The sequence below is a fragment of the Ursus americanus genome, chromosome 15, assembly GCF_024610735.1.
Source record: "Ursus americanus isolate L20-20 chromosome 15, mUrsAme1.1.p, whole genome shotgun sequence".
In the NCBI taxonomy this organism is placed as follows: Eukaryota; Metazoa; Chordata; class Mammalia; order Carnivora; family Ursidae; genus Ursus; species Ursus americanus.
Window position 1 is genome coordinate 36,686,821 of NC_142141.1, and position 21,220 is coordinate 36,708,040.

Here is a 21,220-nt window from a genome sequence, read left to right on the forward strand (position 1 = left end):
GGTAATTGTTTAACACATTATAAAAGCAGGATATAGCATTATAAAAGCAAAAAGGTGTGAGAAACCATGGCAATTTGGTAAACTGGAAATTGTTTGATAGGACTAAATTATATGATAAATGTGTGCAGTATTGGGGATAGGGTGGTGAGAGCTAAGGTGAGAGGTATGTAGAGAATAGATGATAAGAAACATACTGTATGCAATGCCAAGAGGTTCAGATGTTATCTCAAAGAGATTGGGATCAGTTAGATACTTTATGTAGGAAAGATAACTTTTCAAATGAATATAGGCCATTTGGAACGATGTGGAGGTACAATGTGGAGGGTCGTTCGTAGGAATGTGGCGTAGATATGTGGGTTTCACATGGAAGCAGGAATCAAAGCGATGTCAAGAGTACTGGACAGCAGAGGTTATACCTGACAGACAATAGGTTTGATCAGTTGGACTTGTGGCTGAGTAGATCTGGAGAGGGAAGTCTAATGTAGTTCTCACGTTTGGGGATTGTCCAACTGGATGAAGAAGCGTGGCATTCAAGGAGATGAGATGTTCTGATGGAGAAAGGTTTTCATAATGAATTCCATTATGGACCTTTACATTTAATTTCATTTCCAACTGTATCCACTAGGAATGGCTTCTGATAATGAAGACTGAAAGTAATAGTGGTTTCAACAAGAAAGAAATTTCTTTTTCTTACAAAAGGAGACCAGAAGTTGACATCTGGGGCTGATTTGGTGTTTCTGTGGTCTAATTAAGGACCTATGTCCTTTAGTTTTTCTACTTAGTCATCCTTTGTGCATTGCTTCCAATCTTAAGGCCATTACATGAGCTAAATTGGGTACTGGAACTCCAGCCATCACATCCATATTCTAGTCAGCAGGAAGGAGGGAAGCAGGAAGGGCAAGAAAGGGTGCACCTCCTAGCTGAGTTACCTCCCTTTGAGCAGCTTTTCTGGAAATTCTACATAGTGTTATCTCTTGGTCCAGAACTCAGTCATTTTTTCACATGGCCACATCTAAGTGAGAAATTGTGATCTGGGTGCATTATTTATTTTTTTAAATATTTTTTTATTTTTAAGTAATCTATACCCAGTGTGGTGCTTGAACCTACAACCCTGAGATCAAGAGTATCATGTTCCACTGACTGAGCCAACCAGACGCCCCTGGGTGCATTGTTAACCCCAAATAAAATTGGAATTCTTTTACTCAGGAAGAATGGATAAGGCGTCAGTTCTAAACACCCTTCAGATTCTTAGATGCGGTGGTCAGGGGCTCCTATCTCATTGAATAGTGCTTCTCCTGGGGGAAGTCTCATATGTATGGTTTCGTGGGATTTTCTTTTTTACCATGTTTCCTTCTGTTTTATACCATGTGTCCTTGAGATAAATGTTGTTAATTTAGTGCTGAGATGATGAAGATTTGCAGCTTTCTTGGGATAAAAATCTTAGTTGTTCTAAGGCCTGATGAAAGATAATAAATCATTCAGAACTTAAAATGAAAAAGAACGAAGTATTGCCGACCTGTTTTAAGAAAAAAACCCTATTTTTGAAGTATAAAACAAATACAGAAAAATTCACCTAATCTGAGTGTACAGCTTTCATAAACTGAACATTCCTGTTTACCTTGCACCCAGATCAAGAACATTACCTTGCTGGGGTGCCTGGCTGGCTCAGTCGGAAGAGCATCTAACTCTTGATTTTGGAGTTGTGAGTTTGGCCCCACATTCAGTGTAGAGATTACTTAAAAAAAAAAAAAAGAAAAGGAACATTACCTTTCTAACAGGTTTTTAATGTAAGCTTAATTCTTTCTTGTTTAAGGAGGAAGAAGAACATGTTTTCTTCAGATACGCTATTATCTTTCTCTTTTATACTGCTACCTCTATAGCTATAATTTAAATGATGCTCAAGGATTGTGTGATCAGCTAGTAAGAGAAATATTGAGGTGTTCTCGCCTACCTGTAAAAGAAAATGAGGATTGTTCAGGTATGTAAATTTCAACAATCAGTATGTTTAATCTCATTAATTTGTGTTCATAAATTTAGATATGAAATTGCTTATACATAAAAGTTGGTTGCTCTAAATTATGTTATAGTGAATTTTGACCTGTCCGCTTCTCAATAGCAAGCCTCATGGGTTTTTTGGTTTTTTTTTTGTTTTGTTTTGTTTTGTTTTTGTTTTGTTTCGTTTTTGTCTTTTTAAAACTTTGGATCCTCAGGGCTTAGTAATAATTACCTGCTCAGTTGACAGAATTGTTTTCTCACAGCCATATTTGCTAGACATAATATCAGGTATCCAAGTATTTTTCCTTACTCTATATTTTCTTTATTGCTTAAAGTGGTTTAGTAAAGTGATGAAAATCACTTTCTGAGGTATTTCAACTATTTTTTTAAAAATTGATTTAAAAGGCTGCAGAGTATCTGGATTGCCCTTGTTAAAAGAGGTATATTTAAATTAAGCAATAACCAGAGTGAAAGATATATATGAACACATAATATACCTATAATGTTTATAAGGTAGTAGACCATTTGATATATGCTATGCATATGAATGTGTCTGAAATGTCCAGTGTATCAGAACTTTCTAGCTGGAGTCCATGACAACTTAGGTTTTTATTGTTTCAGCCACTGTTTATACTTTTCTTACTTTTTGTGATTTTTGTCTTTTAAAATTTTTGTGTTCATTATGGAAGTAATATGTTTGTTTTAGATAATTTTGAAAAATATGAAAAAGTATAAAGAAAAAAATCACTTATAATTCTGTCGCTTTTTTGTATGTACACATTTATATATGTATATTATTAGAGCTGTGTGTTCTCTTTTGTAATCTTTTAAAATTTAATATTTTGATGAATATTTTCCAATGTAAATAATATTCTTTTTTGAAAACCTATTAAGCCTTTCCCCCATTTTTGCACATTTTAGTTGTTGCCACCTATTTACTATTTTAAATAGTGCTGCAGTGTACATAAATTTTTGTGGTCGTTACTAATAATTTCTTTAGGATAAATTTCTACAGATGAGGTTATTGGATCAAGGAGAATCCATGGTTTTAAGACTGGTATCAGATTACCCTCCAAAAAGCTTTGCTAGCTGTGTATGAGTGAAAAATTTTTATATGTGACTTTTTAACTGATTGGATATTCTTCATCGTTTCTCAGTGGTGTCACTACGTGATGTAACTTTTAAAATAAGCTGAACCTGTATTAATATATTTGTTTTAATTTTTAATGACTATTGTTTAGAATGTGTTAAGTGTATCCCTACCAGATTGGAGGTCCCAAAGACTACTCCCCATGTTCAGTGATTCACAGGACTCAGTATATAATTGTATTCAAGGCTATGATCTATTACAATGAAGGGATACAAAGCAAAATTAGCAAAAGGAACAGGTGCATGGGATGAAGTCCAGAGGAAACCAGGCACAAGTTTCTAAGACTCCTTTCCTAGTGGAGTCACACAGGACACATTTAATTCCTCTAGCAATAGGTTCTGTCAACACATGTGAATATTGTTTACCAAGGAAGCTCATTTTTTTTGAAGATATTATTTATTCCTTTGAGAGATGAGAGAAAGAATGATCAGGGAGCCCCATGCAGGGCACGATCCCAGGATCCTAGGGTTCATGACTTGAGCCGAAGGCAGACGCTTAACTGACTGAGCCACCCAGGTGCCCCAAGGAAGCTCATTTAGAGATTGAGTGCCCAGGGTTTTTAATTAGTGGCTGGCTAGTCGTGTAGACCCCCTCTGCTTAGCCCATACCAAAATTCTACACTCTCAGAAGAAAAACAGGTGTTCAGCATAAACCACATTGTTTGTACAAACGGGTCTCATAAGCCATTCTCATCAGTTAAGGTGGTAGAAATCTTCCCCAAATCCAAGTTCCCAGATGCCATCCAAGGGCCAACATTATATGCAAGTGTTTCGAGTAGTAGGCCTGTTCTGTTATCTCTTTCCTGCATACTTACGTTATTAAATCTTTGTATATAGTCATAATTTAATTTTTATTGCATAAGGTTGCCATTATTAATAACATCATTAGGGTGCCACATACAGAATTACTGTTTCAATTTTTTTTACTTCTGAATTGATACACTTTTACTCTGACCATCTTTTAGAATTAGGTTGCTCCCCATTTAAGGAGCTTATTTCTGAGATTCCAGTAATGAGTTTTGTATGATTAAAAGTACTAGAAATCTTGCCTTTGTATAATTCCTACAATAAGTTTAATGAAGGAGAAAATGATTTGTACCCATGTATTTTTAAGTTTAATGTGAAGAAATAGTATGGTTTTTCTAGACTTTAAATGGCCAAATGAAGAATACTGCTTGAAGGCTAATAAGATTTTCTCAAGAGTCCTTTTATTAAAAGAAGCTTATTAGCAATAATCTTGAGTGCCTGTTCTGTGAGAGGAGGAGTGCAATGTGCTGAGGTATACAGTGACAAGATAGAAGTGGTTCATATGAATATGGAACTTAATATTCTTGTGAATATATATATCAAGTGACTTCTGGGAAAGAAAAATATTTTGCTATTGTTGGGGCCATAAATTTTATTTTTTAATTAATTAATTAGAGAGGGAGAGAGAGAGAGAGGGGAGGAGAGGAGAGAGAGAATCCCAGCCAGGCTCCATACCCTGAGCAAGCCCACTTGGGGCTTGATCTCACAACGCTGAGATGGTGACGTGAGCTGAAATCAAGAGTCGGATACTTAACCAACTGAGCCACCCAGGTGCCTCAGGATCATAAATTTCATAAAAATTAATGTTAACTTAGTATTTATCTATATCTACTAGCTTAACTATTTTCGGATTTCTGAATGGCAGTTTATATTACTGAGTTTTGATTCTCAAATAGGGATGACACGTTTGCTCCTGCTAATTTATGTATCAGAATCACCACGGAAATGCTGATGTAACTCCCACTCCCCCACCCACTCTCTCCCTCCACCCCACATTTTCCTTTTGTCCCTCCCTCCCCAAAGAATCTTATAATAGTGAGCCACTCTTACTAATGGGAGTGTATCCTAATCCCCAGATCTAATGGTACAGAAAACAGCATTAAGAATCACTGTTGTAGGGGCGCTTGGGTGGCTCAGTTGGTTAAGTGGCTGCCTTTGGCTTAGGTCATGATCCCAGCGTCCTGGGCTTGAGCATGGAGCATTGGCTCCCAGCTCAGCAGGGGTGTCTGCTTCTCCCTCTCCCTCTACCCCCTCCGTGCTTGTGCTCTCTCTCTCACTCACTTTCTCTCTCAAATAAATAAATAAAATCTTAAAAAAAAAAAAAAGAATTGCTGTTCTAGTGCTTTTCAGATTATTTTTGTAGTAAACTCTGCCTCCTTTCATCAAAGAAAAAAAATTGGAAAGGGAAGGAAAAAGGGAAAATGATGAAATCTAAGCTTGCAAGTCCATCATGCTGGATTGTTCTGTATGTATCCTTCCATGTTTTATTCTTATTTTTTAATTTTTTTAAAGATTTTATTTATTTGTCGGAGAGAGTGAGAGAGCTATCCTTCCGTGTTTTAAAATAAAACTGGTAACTTGAAGTCATAGTAGTTCCTAAGTGCATGTGCTCATGATTGTGAGCTAATTATTTTTGTTCTGTTATCCTCAGGAAGCATAGATACTATTATAAGTTAGGTCATACAGGTCGTGGGTGCTCATCTCAGAAAAAACTCGTAATTATAATTTTCTTCTTGTATAATGTTGGGAACTTTAAATATTACTACTTTTTGATAGTTTGATCAGAATCTCCTTTGGTCATTTGCTGTATTCTTTAGTTCCTGAGAAGTCCCACTGTGAGTTTGGAATGACTAGAAATGCTCGTCCGGAGGCTGCAGTGAGGGTTATCCAGTCCATGGCTCGTTTCATGGCCGCCTATTTCACCAATCAGCTGCTTTACATTTTGCCACCTCACAGTGTGAATGTTCTTCCTCCCCTTCATGTTGAAACAGGTAACGAAGTATGCAAATAATTTTCTCACTTTGTTTTTTCACATAGTATTTAAAATCAGCTTATATAGTGATCATTATTCTATGGAAGTAATACTGTTCTGGCTTAGTGTGTGACCCATAGATCCTCAGTGACTGTAAATGAATAAAATCTGAGAAGGGTAATTGCTGGGGTTTGTTTTTGTTGAGTATGGATTTTTAATTACAAATTTTAGACAAATTGGCATTTTTTATAAAGTTTCCATTTTTAAACTAAAAGGACTGTCATTTATATAAAAATGTGGAAATTTAACAAATTTTGAGTATGCTAATTTAGAATTTAATTTTTTTTGGGTGATTTACTTTTATAATTCTCTTTGTATCATTTATTTGCTCTATTTCATCATTTTATTAATGTTAAAATGTACCACAGATTAGTGCAGAGAGAACTGGCCTGCCCTCATGGAGAGAAACATGTACACAGATTTCTATGATGTTCATTTTATTCCACTAATTTTGTTGAGTGTCTGCTGTGTGCCAAGCAGTGTTGTAGGTGCTAGAAGTGTACTAACTTGCACCATATGAGATTAATAATATGAAGATATTTGTAGTGTTTTTGTTTTGTTTTGATGTATAAAATGGACTTATTCTGACTGCCATGAACAAAACAGATAAAATACCTGTTCTTTTATGGAGTTTACATCTAATAGCTTGACACAGAAAATCAAATAAATGAGTACATAAACAACATATATCAAGTGGTGGTAATTGGTATGCAGAGAATTGAAGTAAAGTAACACATTGTGACTGAGTGGGTATTTCAGATGGCGAATTTGGGAAAGTGCTCTCTGAGGGCGGGGGACATTTAGGATGAACTCTTAATGACAAGAAAGAGCAGCTATGGACTCATGAGGACTTAGAGCATTCTAACGTGAGCCTGCACAAAAGCCCCAGAACAAGAACAAACTTGGTGCATTTGGGAACCTGGAAGGCTGGTGTGGCTGGAGCATAGAGGACAAGGTGGAGAGTGATAGGATGTGAAGTCAGAGATGGGGGCCAGACATTGTGAGCCAGGAGAAGGAATCTCCACTTTAAGTGCAGTGGGCTTTCAGCAGGAAGTAACGTAACTGATAAATATGTACACATACATAGAATAGTACAAGATGTAAGGTAATTAGAAGTTTAATAGAGGGGGCGTCTGGGTGGCTGAGTCTGTTAAGCATCTGCCTTCAGCTCAGGTCATGATCGAGGGATCCTGGGATGGAGCCCTGCATCGGGCTCCTTGCTGAGCAGGGGGCCTGCTTCTCCCTCTGCCTGCTGCCCCGCCTTGCTTGTGCTCTCTCTCTTTCTCTCTCAGATAAATAAAATATTTTAAAAATTTGATAGAGGTAGCAACAAGTGGTCAGCAAACTTAATCACAGAACCATGGATTTTGAACTGTGTTCAGAGTCTTCTGTAACTGTCTCAGGGTGTGGGTAGGAGCAGAGGACTGGCCCCACCCACTTAAACACTTCAGCAGTAGTGCTAGTCCCTCTTCTAACCTGGGTTCTTCAGGAGGTTCTGCTCCCTAGAGAGTCATGTGTGTGAGTTAGAATCAGAAGGGAACTTATCTCATGGTTTCTTTTCTAGTAGGTCGCTGCCTCCCTGGGAAGAAGAGTTGGTCCTGACCTGATTATGGCTTCTTTTTTTTTTTTTTAATGTTTTTTTATTATATTATGTTAGTCACCATACAGTACATCCCTGGTTTCTGATGTAAAGTTCTATGATTCATTAGTTGCGTATAACACCCAGTGCACCATGCAATACGTGCCCTCCTTACTACCCATCACCAGTCTATCCCATTCCCCCACGCCCCTCCCCTCTGAAGCCCTCAGTTTGTTTCTCAGAGCCCATAGTCTCTCATGCTTCATTCCCCTTAGGGAGCTGGTGTGAACAGAAACAGGTGCTCAGCTTCCACCAGGCTCTGTCTGCTCTCCTGTCCATCCACCATTGTCCTTTACTACCATGTCCTAACTCAGATTCAGCTGGGGTTCCCTGCCTTTTCTGCCTAACAGCATGTGCTCCTTTCACTTGAATGCTTTCCTCTAAGCCTCTCAGATACATATTACTTATTTCCTTGTACATCTGATATTACATTTGACCCATGAACAACACAGCAGTTAGACGTGCTGACCCCCTGCACAGTCAAAAATTCACACATAACTTTGACTCCCCCAAACGTAAACTGTCGTTAACCTACTGTTGACCACATGCCTTGCCCGTAAGATAAACAGTTAATATATATTTTGTATATGTATAATATACTGTATTCTTACAATAAAGTAAGCTAGAAAATGTTAAGAAAATCATAAGGGAAAGTACATTTATATTACTGTACTGTGTTTATCCAAAGAAATTGTGTATGAGTAGACCTGCACAGTTCAAACCCATGTTGTTCGGGGTCAACTGTATTTATTTCATTACGGTGGTTTTATATTGAAGCTCTCTTTTTTGTTACATCCCGAGGTATTTATCACTTGTATTTTATATTTTTGGTAGTAATGTGTCTGACAACAAATCGTATCCTTAATCCACATTATTTTACTGAAGAGGAGTAAAAAATCATGTGTTTTTTGAAAAACCTAAAAAAAAAAAAGAGGTCAAATTCTGACTTAGAAAATGTGTCTCAATTTCTTATCTTTCCTATCCTACATTATTTATAGGACTTTAGCTGTTTGCCATGATCTTTATTTTTTCAGATTACTTTGCATACCTAGGGAAGATTGATATTGATCATACTGTAGAAAGAAAGGTGATAGAATTATTTAATTGTTTTGGACATATTCATAAACATTCATAAAAGCTCAAATACATATGCTTTTATTCCTTGTGTAAATATCTTCCCAGTGAGAGGAGAGGCTAGGAAAGAAAGTTTTGTGATCTTGGGGCGCCTGGGTGGCTCAGTCGTTAAGCGTCTGCCTTCGGCTCAGGGCGTGATCCCAGCGTTCTGGATTCTGGGATCGAGCCCCACATCAGGCTCCTCTGCTGGGAGCCTGCTTCTCCCTCTCCCACTCCCCCTGCTTGTGTTCCCTCTCTCGCTGTGTCTATCTCTGTCAAATAAATTAAAAAAAAAAAAAGTTTTGCGATCTCTTCCTAAGCCTGAGACTGTGATTATTGAAAATTTAAATACTGAAACATGATATATGTATCTTTTAGTTTCTTTAGTTTCCTAGTATCTTGAAAAAGGTTATCTCCAGGCTTGACTTAGAATAGATTTTATGTTAATCTTTAATCAGAACTAGTGACAGAATGTATTGAGGATTTGAGTTGCTTATTTGGTGTGATGTTTGCTGTATGAAAGCAATAAAATTTTCAGAAAATTAAATCATTCAAGTTCTTTTAATAGTATGGTACCTTGCTCTCGGTAAATAAAAAAGTAGGAAAAATTTTGTGAATCTCCAGGCTTTTTGCCTATGCAGAATCAAACATTCAAGTGAATGACAATTTTTTGTGTCTATCCTAATATGTTTGTTAGAAAGCTTCAAGTGTTAGTGTTTGGTATGGACAGAGACTAGGTCACGTGAGAAACTAATCGTTTCAAGGAGCGGAAACCCATGTATACCATTTGCCAGTTTTATTTTGAGGAAGTAAGTGGGAATCTTAACAATATGTACTTTTTAAAAAATAGCCGTTGAGTAAATTGTATTTCCAAGGTGCTTATTCATGTTACTTTAATTAGGGAAAGGTATGGAAGGCTAGGGAGAAGGATATGACTCTTTGTATTTGATCCCAGGCCAGACTGAAATCTTGTCCATTTAGTCAGGATTTTGAAAATCACTCTTTTCTACTTTCTGATGAACACTAATATATTGAACACCTAATGCTTGAGTTTCATGTCAGATTAGTTTTTTTATTGCAAGACACTATGAGGAATACAAAGTCATGTAAAATGCATCTCTGCTCTCCAAATTTCTAGTAGGAGAAATAGAGATGTATTTCAGAGAAGCCCACAGTAATGAAGTATACACTGTGGCCCAGTATATTTAAGTGTGTATATGTATGTTTATATTATCTGACATAAAGTTTCATTAAATTGTATTTATATTTGTTTTATGTAATGTACTCAATACTGTCTCTTCTTTTTCTGTATCCACTCTGTTATGTTTTGGTTTTTAAGAATGCTGGCATTTACTTCATGACCCACTAATGAGGCATTTTCTTCAGTGTTAAAAAGAAACAAACCTAGAGTATGTTAAGTATTACTTTAAGCCATTTTAAAAAAGATTTTATTTATTTGAGAGAGAGAGAAAGAGAGCATGAGCTGGGGGGAGAAGCAGGGGAAGAGAGAAAGAGGTGTGGGAGGCAGACTCCCCGCTGAGGGGCGGAGCCCACCGTGGGGCTCCATGTGGGGCTGGATCCCAGGACCCTGAGATCATGACCTGAGCCGAAGTCAGATGCTTAACTGGCTGAGCCATCCAGGCACCCCTATGTTAAGCCATCTTTCTTTTTTTTTTTTATTCGACAGAGATAGAGACAGCCAGTGAGAGAGGGAACACAAGCAGGGGGAGTGGGAGAGGAAGAAGCAGGCTCATAGCAGAGGAGCCTGATGTGGGGCTCGATCCCACAACGCCGGGATCACGCCCTGAGCCGAAGGCAGACGCTTAACCGCTGTGCCACCCAGGCGCCCCTAAGCCATCTTTCTTGTTGTGATTTTGTGTAGAAAATACTAATTAAAGAGACAGGGGCTACTGGCTGGCTCAGTCAGTGAAGCATGTGACTCTTGATCTTGGGTTTGTAAGTTTCAGCCCCTCATTCGGTGTAGATTACTTAAAAATGAAATCTTAAAAAAAAGAGAGAGAGAGATGTAATTATGTGAGGAGGAGTGAGTTCTGATAAATGTAATTGTAATATCCATTTTCTTTTATTTACTTGTAGAACAGTCCCTTCGACTTATTCCTCTACAACACTCTAAGGTGGCCAGTGTTGTAAGAGATCAGAATCTTTCTGATGTGTGGACAGTTGAATATGCCTTTGAATTGTTACTTATTGGTGGCCTAGTTCCAGAGGCTGTGTGGTTGGCACATAAACTTGGAGACTGGAAGACATCTGTTTCCATTGGTGTGGCCTTCCAAATGTTCTGTAAACATGATAGCAATTTCATAAGGTATGTATTTTTAGGCAAATTTAGGTTAAGAAATAGTATACTAATCTATTTTTTATTTCTCTCATTGCCGGCATTTACATATTTTGTGGAATCCTTAGTCCAGCATTGTCCAAAAAAACTTTTTGGTGTTAGAAATGTTCTATATGTGCAGTCCAGTATGATAGCTATTAGTCACATGTAGCTATTGAGCACTTGAAATGTGACTAGTAAGACCAAGGAATTGAGTTTTCAACCTAATTTAAATTTAAATAGCTAAATGCAGCTAGTGGTACTGTGTTGGACAGCTCAGCAGCTTTCTTGTGTTAAAAATTTTATTAAAAAAAAAAACTGAAATTTTATTTAGCACATTTGTTAGTAATGCCCTCAAAAGGCTTTTTTAAAAATTTTTTTTACGATTTTTAACTTTTTATCTTGAAATAATTTCAGAAATATAGAAAAGTTTCAAAGATAGTACAGACAATTCTTGTATACCTCAAAAGGCTTTTAATCAATGGGAGAGTTTGTCTGTCTTATGTAGGATTTGAATTTTAAGCTAATCAATCTAATATCTATATTTTAACTCTTTTGAATATTATGGTATCGCTGTATCTTTGATATTTTTCAGTTCAATAATTCAACATATATTTACTTATTAAGTAACCTTTCTGTACCAAGCTCTATGCCAAGTATTTTAGTGGATATAAACTTAAATGGCACATAATCTCCATGTTTAAAGCATTTATAATTTAATGGAGATATTAGGACAAAACATTATTATGATTTAGATTGTGTGGTAAGAAAAGTGCCAGTGGTGCAGTGGAGAGAGAGCAGTAGTACAGGAAATACTTTATGTGGGAGATACCATTTGAGATGGGCATTGAAGGGAAGGCAGGATCTTGACAAATGGAGTAGCTATAGGGAGGGAGAACATTCCAAACATGAGCAAAGGCATATGGCAAAAGACAAGTTTGGTGTAGTTTGGATAGAGTTCACTGTAGGGTAGCAATGGAAAATAATGATGGGAAGATGTATTAGTATCATAATCATGGAGAGCCTTAAAAATCTCCTCAGTGCAATATTTCTTCAATTATTTCTTTTTTTCTCCTAATTATTTATTTTTAAAATAGAGGATGAATAAATAAAGTGAATTTCACTATTTCTTAAAATCTCATGTTTAGTTCTTAGTGTGTTAATGTTTCCTTTTTTCAAAAATTGGATTCATTTCTCTTACCTCGATGTGATTTCAGGTTCAACAAAAACAGTCTGAATTTACCAATAAATTTGACTCCAGCATGGATTTTCCAGGAAAAATTGCAGTGTTTTTTAGGTCGGCCAGCCTCTTTTGAAGCAAAAAATGAAATGGGCTCAAAATACAAACAATTTACAGGTGTGTTACCTACATTTAGTCTGACAATGTATCAGCTTAATTAATATAAACCTTATGATATTTTGAAAAGCTTGTTAATATCCACAAATATATTAAACTTTGAAATAAGGTTATCAAAGATAAAAGTTTGCTATTTATTCTTAGTCATGGGAGTATCCAAAACTTATGCCAGCTCAAAAAACAATGGTCAGTAACTGGATGATACTCTGGTTTTCTGTACATATCTTTTTACTAGTTGTATTTTGCTACATTTGGATTATTTTCTTTTGTAGTCATAGTCGTAGAATTTCATAGAATCACACACACAAGAGAGTATTTAAAAGTATTTAGTTCAACTCTTGCTCGGTGCATAAATCACAGAGTTGGTTTTTTTCATTTGAAAATTTTGGAGTGGTATTACAAAATTAAAAATAATGTAATATCACATATATCTCATAGATTTACCTAGGGGCCCTATACAATTTGTCTGTTTTATAGATGGAGAAATTTAGATGAAAAGTAATGAAGCCAGGTATTTAAAGTTATATATTTAATCACTACTGTGGGACCCTTTGGTTTTATTAGTGCATGTCTCCATTAAGCAGTGAGACTTCTGACTCTAGATGCTTAGAATTTACTAATTATAACTTCTCTTTCCAGAAAGAACTCATAATACTTGGAAATCTGACTAAAAACTTTTCTTTGATAATTTCTGCCAGTATTAAATTTTTATTTATTTATTTTTAAAGATTTCAATTATTGAGAGAGAGCGAGAGAGCAAGAGCAAGAGAGCAGCAGGAGAGAGAGGAAGCGGCTCGCTACTGAGCAGGGACCCCAACACGGGGCTCGATCTCAGGACCCTGGGATCATGACCTGAGCTGGAGGCAGACACTCAACCGACCGAGCCACCCAGGCGCCTTTGTCAATATTTTTTTTGAATAAATGAAAGGATAATGTAACTGCATGAAAGTTGGTTTTGAAAAAAGGGACTAAAAAAGTCCCAGTCTGAACTTACAGTTCTGGCAATATGTTGTTTTAAATAATCTGCAAAACTTTTCTGCAATAAATACATAGATAAAATATAGAAAAACTTTCCCATGATAAAATGTATAGATAAAATATATAGATAAAAATATATAGATAAAATAAACATATAGATGAAATATATAGATAAAATTCTAGATAAAATATAAAAATATACATTTTAAGGCTAATATATATAGAAAGTGGGGGAGCTTTCTAGGAGTCAGAAACAAAGAGGAAATAGAAACTCAGTGTATTCCACCCCTACGTATTTACCTATGCATAATAAAAACATAGAACCACCCAAAGACCTGTATACAAATGTCCATGGCAACTTTTTCATAATAGTTGAAAACTTGAAACAACTCTAGTGCCTGTCAACTTGTGAATGGACAAACAAATTTCAGTGTATCTGCAAAATAGAATAATCAGTACTGAGGAGGGTCAAACTACTGATAACACGCAACAACATGGATGAATTGCAGAACCATTGTGAGGAATGAAAGAAGTCAGAAACAAAGATTACATATTGTTTGATTCTATTTATGTGACATTTTGTTAAAAGTAACACTGTAAGGGGGGCACCCAGGTGGCTCAGTTGGTTGAGTATCTGACTCTTGGTTTTGGCTCAGGTCATGATCTCATGGGTGGTGGGATCAAGTCCTGCATCAGGTTCAGTGATCAGCATGGAGTCTGCTTGAAGGATTCTCTCCTTCTGCCCCTCCCCCCATTCTTGCTCTTCCTCTCCCTCTCTCTCTCTCTCAAATAAATCTTAAAAAAAAAAAAGTAACAGTATAAGGACAGGAAACAGACCAGTGGTTGCCAACAGAAAGGTGAAAGAGAGCTTTTTTGGGGGTGAGGGCATTATTCTTACACGCTGTATAGATTTGTCAAAACTCATTGAACTATATACTTAAAAAGGATGCATTTTAGTATATGTAAATTATACCTTATAAACTGATTTAAAAACAAACTCTGCAGATGGTTAGTGAAGTGGAAAATGAATTTGAACTCTCTAGGTGTGTAGGACACAACATATGTGTATTAGGAATTCCAATATATCCATACCAAATTGTGGATAGTAGCTATCTCTGGAGAGAGTGAGTGGAATGTGATTGGTACATAAGAAATTTCAGCTGTATCTGAAATGTTTTATTTTTTAAAAATATTAATTAAATATATCAACAATGTTAATATCAGACAAGGATGAAAAGTCAATACATGAGTGTTTTCATATTATATTCTATATCTTAAAGCATGCGTTAGATATTTCATAATATAAAAGTCCCCAAATCTCCAGTTCTATCACCTGCATCTCCTTGCATTTTACCTTCTGGGGCATGTCCACATTTATGCAGATATTTATATAGTTGAAGCTAGATTGTAGGACTGTTTTTTAAAAAAAAATTTTATTTAAATTCAATTAGTCAACTTATAATACGTCATTAGTTTTTGATGTAATGTTCAATGATTCATTAGTTGCGTATAACACCCAGTGCTCATCCATCACGTGCCCTCCTTAATGCCCATCACCGAGTTACCCATCCCCCCTACCCACCTCCCTTTCCGCAACCCTCAGTTTGTTTCAAACTCAACACTCAAAAAACAAATAATCCAGTCAAAAAATAGGCAGAAGACATGAACAGGCACTTCTCCAAAGAAGATATACAGATGGCCAACAGACACATGAAAAAATGCTCCACATCACTAACCATCAGAGAAATATCAATCAAAACCACAACGAGATACCACCTTACACCAGTCAGAATGGCTAAAATTAACAGGGAACAACAAATGTTGACGAGGATGTGAAGAAAGGGGAACCCTCTTACACTGTTGGTGGGAATGTTTTGTATCTTTTTGCTTTTTTTTTTAGTTGCATGACAGAAGTCATTTTTACTAACTTTTATTTAAAAAATACTGTGGTGGGGGCACCTGGCTGGCTTAGCTGGTTAAGCACTTGACTCTAGGTTTCAGTTCAGGTCATGATCTCAGGGTCATGAGATTGAGCCCTGCATTGGGCTCTGCTCTGGGTGTGGAGCCTGCTTAAGATCTCTCTCTTCCTTCCTCCTTCACCGCCCCCCATGCTCAGTCTCTCTCTCAAAAAAAAAAATTAAAATTAAGTAAATAAATAAGTAAGTAAGTAAAGTAGCAGAATAGTTATTAAATTTCTGTCTAGGGGCACCTGGGTGGCTCAGTCGTTAAGCATCTGCGTTTGGCCCAGGGCGTGGTCCCAGGGTTCTGGGATCGAGCCCCACATCGGGCTCCCAGCTCCACTGGGAGCCTGCTTCTTCCTCTCCCACTCCCCCTGCTTGTGTTCTCTCTCTTGCTGGCTGTGTCTCTCTCTGTAAAATAAATAAATAAAATCTTTAAAAAAAAATAAATTTTTCTCTAGAAGTTGGCTTGTTTTGCATGTCAACCAATATGTTCACTTTTGATGATCAGCTTTTTCAGGTAGGAAATTATACTACAAAGTAGGATCAGCATAATATAAATTTTAACTGTTTTACCTAATTTTGTGTTTGGTAGATCCCATTGAAGAAGAAGATGTAAATCTGCTATTTGGTTCAGTGCAAGAAGTACTGAAAGCAGCAGTTATGGCCGATGCAGATATTCTGTCAGAGACATTTCAGCTTCTGGTAAACTCTGCCAAGGACTTCAGTAGGAGACTGTGGGGCTTGGTGCCGGTCGGCTTGTATCTTCCAGCTCCTCCATTATATTGTCCTCAGCCAGCTATTCTTAGTGAAGTAAGCTTAGTGCTTAATCTTTTAATTAATTTAAAGTTGATTAAAATAATCAACTTGATAATAATTATCAAGTTAAGAATGCAAGCTCTGAAGACAAACTTCCAAATCCTAGCTTTCCTGTTTATTAATTGTATAATCTTAGGCAATGTACTAAACTGTTTAAGTTACCTTACCTGTAAAATGGAGATGATGATTGTACCTGTAAGAGCATTATTGTGACGATTAAATGAGATATCCTGTAAAAGCTTTTACACATAGTAAGCATTGAATAAATGTTAAAATTATTGCAATAATAAAACAAAATCAAGAGAGAGTTCTCTATATCCAGATTTTTTAGAAAAAGACATTTGTTTAGGGTAACAAATAATGAATGTCAGAATTTAGAAGCCATACATTATTTCAGTCTTTTATTCACCTCATTGTCTGCCTCTTTTGAAAGACTTACGTTATTTTTTTTTTGATAGGCCATTTTTTTTCTCCTGCAATATTCAGTTGATAATTCTGTGATAAATAGCAATATGGTGTTCTTCTCAGAAACTTTTACTCTGCTCTTATGATATGACAATTAGTCGGTTTAAGATTTAAAGTATTAATGCAAATTATTTACTTTTAAATTATTTTAACATCTGATTAATATTTTGAAGTGATTCTGGTATTGTTTCTTTACTACTTACTGTTTTAGTATTAGCAACTTCTCTAGGTTTTTTCTTTTTTAAGAGGTTTTTTCCTCCTTATTTGTTATATATAAAGGTTATATTTCGATAGATTGAAATATTTCATTTATTGCTATTTCAAATGTAATATGTTATATGTGGAAGGAACATATAGCCCATTGTTTTTCTCAGTAATTCGTCTTTTCTGTCACATCTGAGTCTTCAGTATATTGGTTTAGAAATTAGGAATAGAATTTAAGGTATTTTTGGAATATGCTACACTGATAATTAGTTTGAGTGGTTATGATCCTTAGCAGTGATTCATTTTATTATTTTTTATTAAAATAATCCTCAATGGTAGGGTTTCTCCTAAATATCACTCTATATCAATTAGAACTCTTTGGGTTGGAAATAATAGAAAACTTGGTCCAAATTGGCTGGCATAATTAAGAAGCCCAGTAATAGGGTAGACTTCTAACTCAGTTCTGTTAGCATAGATTTGAGCTCTTCCTCTCTAGTTTGTTTTCTAAGGTGTTAGCTTCAACTTAAGTCTGGCTCCCTTTGTGGGAGCAGGATGGCCACCAGCAGCTTCTAAGATACTATGTCCATGTCCAGAGGGAGAGGGAAGGGGAGAAAGAAAAACAGAAGTATTTCTCCCTCAGTATTTCTCTCCATCAGGGTACTGAGATTCAGTGTTGGCTAGGGAGAATGCAGAGTTCTGTTTGGCAGTCCATTAGTACCATTGGAGTCAGGAGTGGTAGGCTTTTACTGTTAGAGGGGAAGACTTGGGTTTAGGGTCAATTTAGCCCTTTACATTGTTTGAGATGAGAGAAATATTTCCTTGACACTAGATAATAGCTATAGTTGAAATCTCTGAGGCCATCCCCCAAATTTTCCTTATAAATCTCCAGGAACATTTTCATTGGAGAAACACTATATTTATTTTCACTTTAACCCTTAAAATTTTCATATTACTAGCTACTAAAATCAGTTGTTTTATTTTCAGGAAGATGGTGAAGATCTGCTTTTAAAAGCTGAGAAAGAGAACCGCCAAAAGGTGTCTGGAATCCTTCAACGGGTCCTCTTGCTTTTCCGGGCAGCGCAGTGTTCTTTTCCTGTGGCACAGTGGTACATCTTGCAGTTGAGATGGGCGAGAAAAGTTATGCAGAAGGTCTGAAAATGTCTTAGTCATTTATGTGCTTTGTTAAACTATTTAAATACACTAATATTTACAGATACTTAGGATCATGACATTTTCCCAAGGAATCCTACCCTAAAATCCATAGATTTCAGGTTTGTTTATAATAAGCAAGGCTGTCATCGCCTTCTACACTGACTTCAGCTGAGCCATAGCTGCATCCTTACCTGGCCTGTTGTCTGTCTCTGTGAAGTGTGGAAATAAATATTATTAGCCCCAAATATCTTTAATTTGGCCCTTGATTTTGATTATATTTAAATGTTGTTGTTTTTAAGTAGGCTCTATGCCCAGCGTGGAGCCCAACACGAGACTTGAACTCATGACCCTCAGATCAAGACCTGAGCTGAGATGAAGAGTCGGAAGCTTAACCGACTGAGACACTCAGGCACCCCAGCCCTTGATTATATTTAAAACAAGAATCTACAACTTTTATTAGTAGGAACGTTTAGAGAGACTTTGAGAAGTTACCAAGTTGTTTTTGAAAATTAGACTTTTTTTTTTTAGAAAGAAAGGTTTGTAAAATTTGCTTACAGCTACCATAAAAATATAACATGATATTGTACCCATTCGATATCTTGTCATTCCAAAGTTGTTTTTAAAGCATGTTTACTAAGAAGGGCGAAGAGTTTTCCTGTGTTATTGAAAGATTGGTTTTAATAGTTTCAAGATCTGCTGAGCCTGTTTGTTATAGGAAACTTCATTTAAAAATTGTTTAAGTAAACAGTTTTCTACAATAAAGTTGTAAATTAGAATTGCATAGAAGTTTGATCTTACCTAAAAATCCTGACAGTAATCTCACTTAACCTAGCTTTAACTAACTTAGCTAGCGTTAAGACTGTGTTAAGACTTTAGCGACACAGCTGAAAACATGCCTCCTAGGACTAACAGGCCATAGACAAGAGCCTTTGTGTGTGTGGTCATTGCTACTCTGATTGTCCAGTGCCCCGTGTGACTTACGGCTTATCTTTAAGGCTTGCTGTCAATCCCTAGGCAGTATACAGAAATGACCTGTAAATTCCCTCTAATTCACTATTCCTCAAATTTATCTGATAGTTTTATTGTTAGCCCATGAATTTACTGATCTTGGAAGAGGTACCAAAAATGTGGAGATCCATTCTTACAGAAGTGTATATGATTTATAAGGGATTCTCTGTATTGCTGTATTCTCTACCTCCTTCAAGTAGACTTTATTGGGCATATAGTTTAATTACAAATTTGGTTGTAGTAAATTGATGTTTTCTAATTGGTTGGAATGGTGGAACACTTGTTGCTGCCAAAATTAGAAGGTCTTTATTCATAAAAGCAAAAAATCACATTTCTCATGAAGTTGCATACCATAATATGGACTGGTGCTGCAGGAATCCAAACTCTTGACAGGGAGCAGAGATCGGATTACAAAATAGCTCATGCACATGGCTAAGAAGTTTGTGCTGGTTGTTGGCAGGAGGCTTCCCCTGAGCAAGTGATCCAAAAGACAGCAAGGTAGAAGCTACGATGCCTTTGTGATTTACTCCCAGAAATCAATACAAACACTTTGTATTCTGTTAACTAGAAACTAGTTATTTAGTACGAGCTACACTCTAGGTGAGGGAAGTTAGGCTCCACCTTTGAAGGGATGAGTTTTAAAGAATTTGTGCACATATTCTAAAACCACCATACTATTATACCAAAGTTAACAATAATTCCTTATTAAAATTGCCCTGATTTTGAAAATGTCTTTTTTATATAGTAGGTTTTTTGGAATCAAGGTCCAACTGAAGTTCACCCATGTTTGGTTATGAGATTATAGGAAGGACTTTATTATCAAGTCTGACTCATAAGAATCAACAGACTTACCCAGGATCAAACTTATACCAATGATTTCAAGGATAAAACTAAAAGACACAGGTGAAACATGAAATTGCATATATTGCGTCCAGATTTTTTTTGCTGTGGAAGAATGTTATCTGGCCTCTGTTTAACATCACGACACAAAAGAGTATCAGTTACTGAACATCTCCTTTTTATATCTCTTTAATTATGTAGCTCGTGTGACATTTCCACTGAGCCATACTCCATAAATCCATGCATCCTACATTTATGTATAATAACCAGCCTAGCTAGGCTCTTTACATCTAGTAAATATTCATTTGTTTGACAAGAAGTCTGTCATTAGCATGCTTACAGGGGGATTTGATGAGATCATGTCTTTATGGAAGTGAATAGAAGAGGGAGAAAGTACATTACAAACCTGCTGCTAATCCTTTCGTTTTCAGGTTTATGTCTCTTAGATTCCTTTTCTTTTATTCTGTAGCAGTTTCCTTTCATTACTTTTCTTGATTTGTAGAGAAACACGGTGATTTGTTCTGTACCGTATTCTGCATGTGTTTGATAGTTTATCCATTTAGTGTCATTTAACTTATTCCTCTTTCCTTTTATTTCCCCCCTAAACTAGTAATTACTCTATACTCATTGAGGTACAGAGGCTTGATCAAGTTCTTAGAAATGGGCCCTTCATAAATGGTATGGTATACTTCCCTGTTCCATCATACCATGTGACACATAAGACTTTTTATCTCACTTTTAGTGATGGTGAGATGGATTCATGAGTTTGGGTTGTTTTTACTCACTTACATTCTCCATCAGCCCAGCAACTTTTTACCTAATTGAACATTTATTGATGATCCTTGCTGGAGTCATTACTTTATTAGGAGTTGCCAAATGGTGACTTTCTAATTCTGTCACTTGTTTTTTAAAAGTTATATAGGTAGATAGAACTTTTGTCATATTTATTTTTAGGTACTTCACATAGTTTTATTTTGGATGAGAGATACTTAAATATCTTTTTTCTTTATTATGCCTTTGGGGAAAGTCAGGACAAATAGCAGTCAATTCTTTGTATACAGGCAAAACTGAGTAACAAAAAAAATTTGATTGAAACCTTTTCTCTTTTGTGACCTAGCCTAAGGGAATTTCTTTTTCCTTTTTTTTTTTTTTTAGATTTTATTTATTCACTTATTTATCAGGGAGAGAGTGCAGAAGCAAGGGGAGTGGCAGGCGGAGGGCGAAGTAGGCTCCCAGCTGAGCAAGGAGCCCGATGATGCTGGACTTGATCCCAAGACCCCAGGATCATGAACTGAGCTGAAGGCAGAGGCTTAACCAACTGAGCCACCCAGGCATCCCTAGCCTAGTGAATTTCTTGAATTAAATCTGT

General features: G+C 36.3%; 1 protein-coding gene across 11 annotated transcripts in view; it reads left to right on the forward strand.

Moving 5' to 3' along the window:
- Positions 1–21,220, forward strand: part of CPLANE1 (ciliogenesis and planar polarity effector complex subunit 1) — a 146,415-nt gene that overhangs the window by 26,562 nt on the left and 98,633 nt on the right. For all 11 annotated transcript variants that reach the window (XR_015726876.1, XM_087867919.1, XM_087867921.1 and 8 more), the window contains 6 exons: positions 1,814–1,978; positions 5,769–5,942; positions 10,833–11,061; positions 12,288–12,427; positions 15,959–16,176; positions 17,836–18,000. Coding sequence is in view for 10 of the 11 variants with exons in the window: in XM_087867919.1 (XP_087724045.1) it covers positions 1,814–1,978; positions 5,769–5,942; positions 10,833–11,061; positions 12,288–12,427; positions 15,959–16,176; positions 17,836–18,000 (1,091 nt within the window). In the remaining variant the exon portion in view is untranslated. The remainder of the gene's footprint in view (positions 1–1,813; positions 1,979–5,768; positions 5,943–10,832; positions 11,062–12,287; positions 12,428–15,958; positions 16,177–17,835; positions 18,001–21,220) is intronic.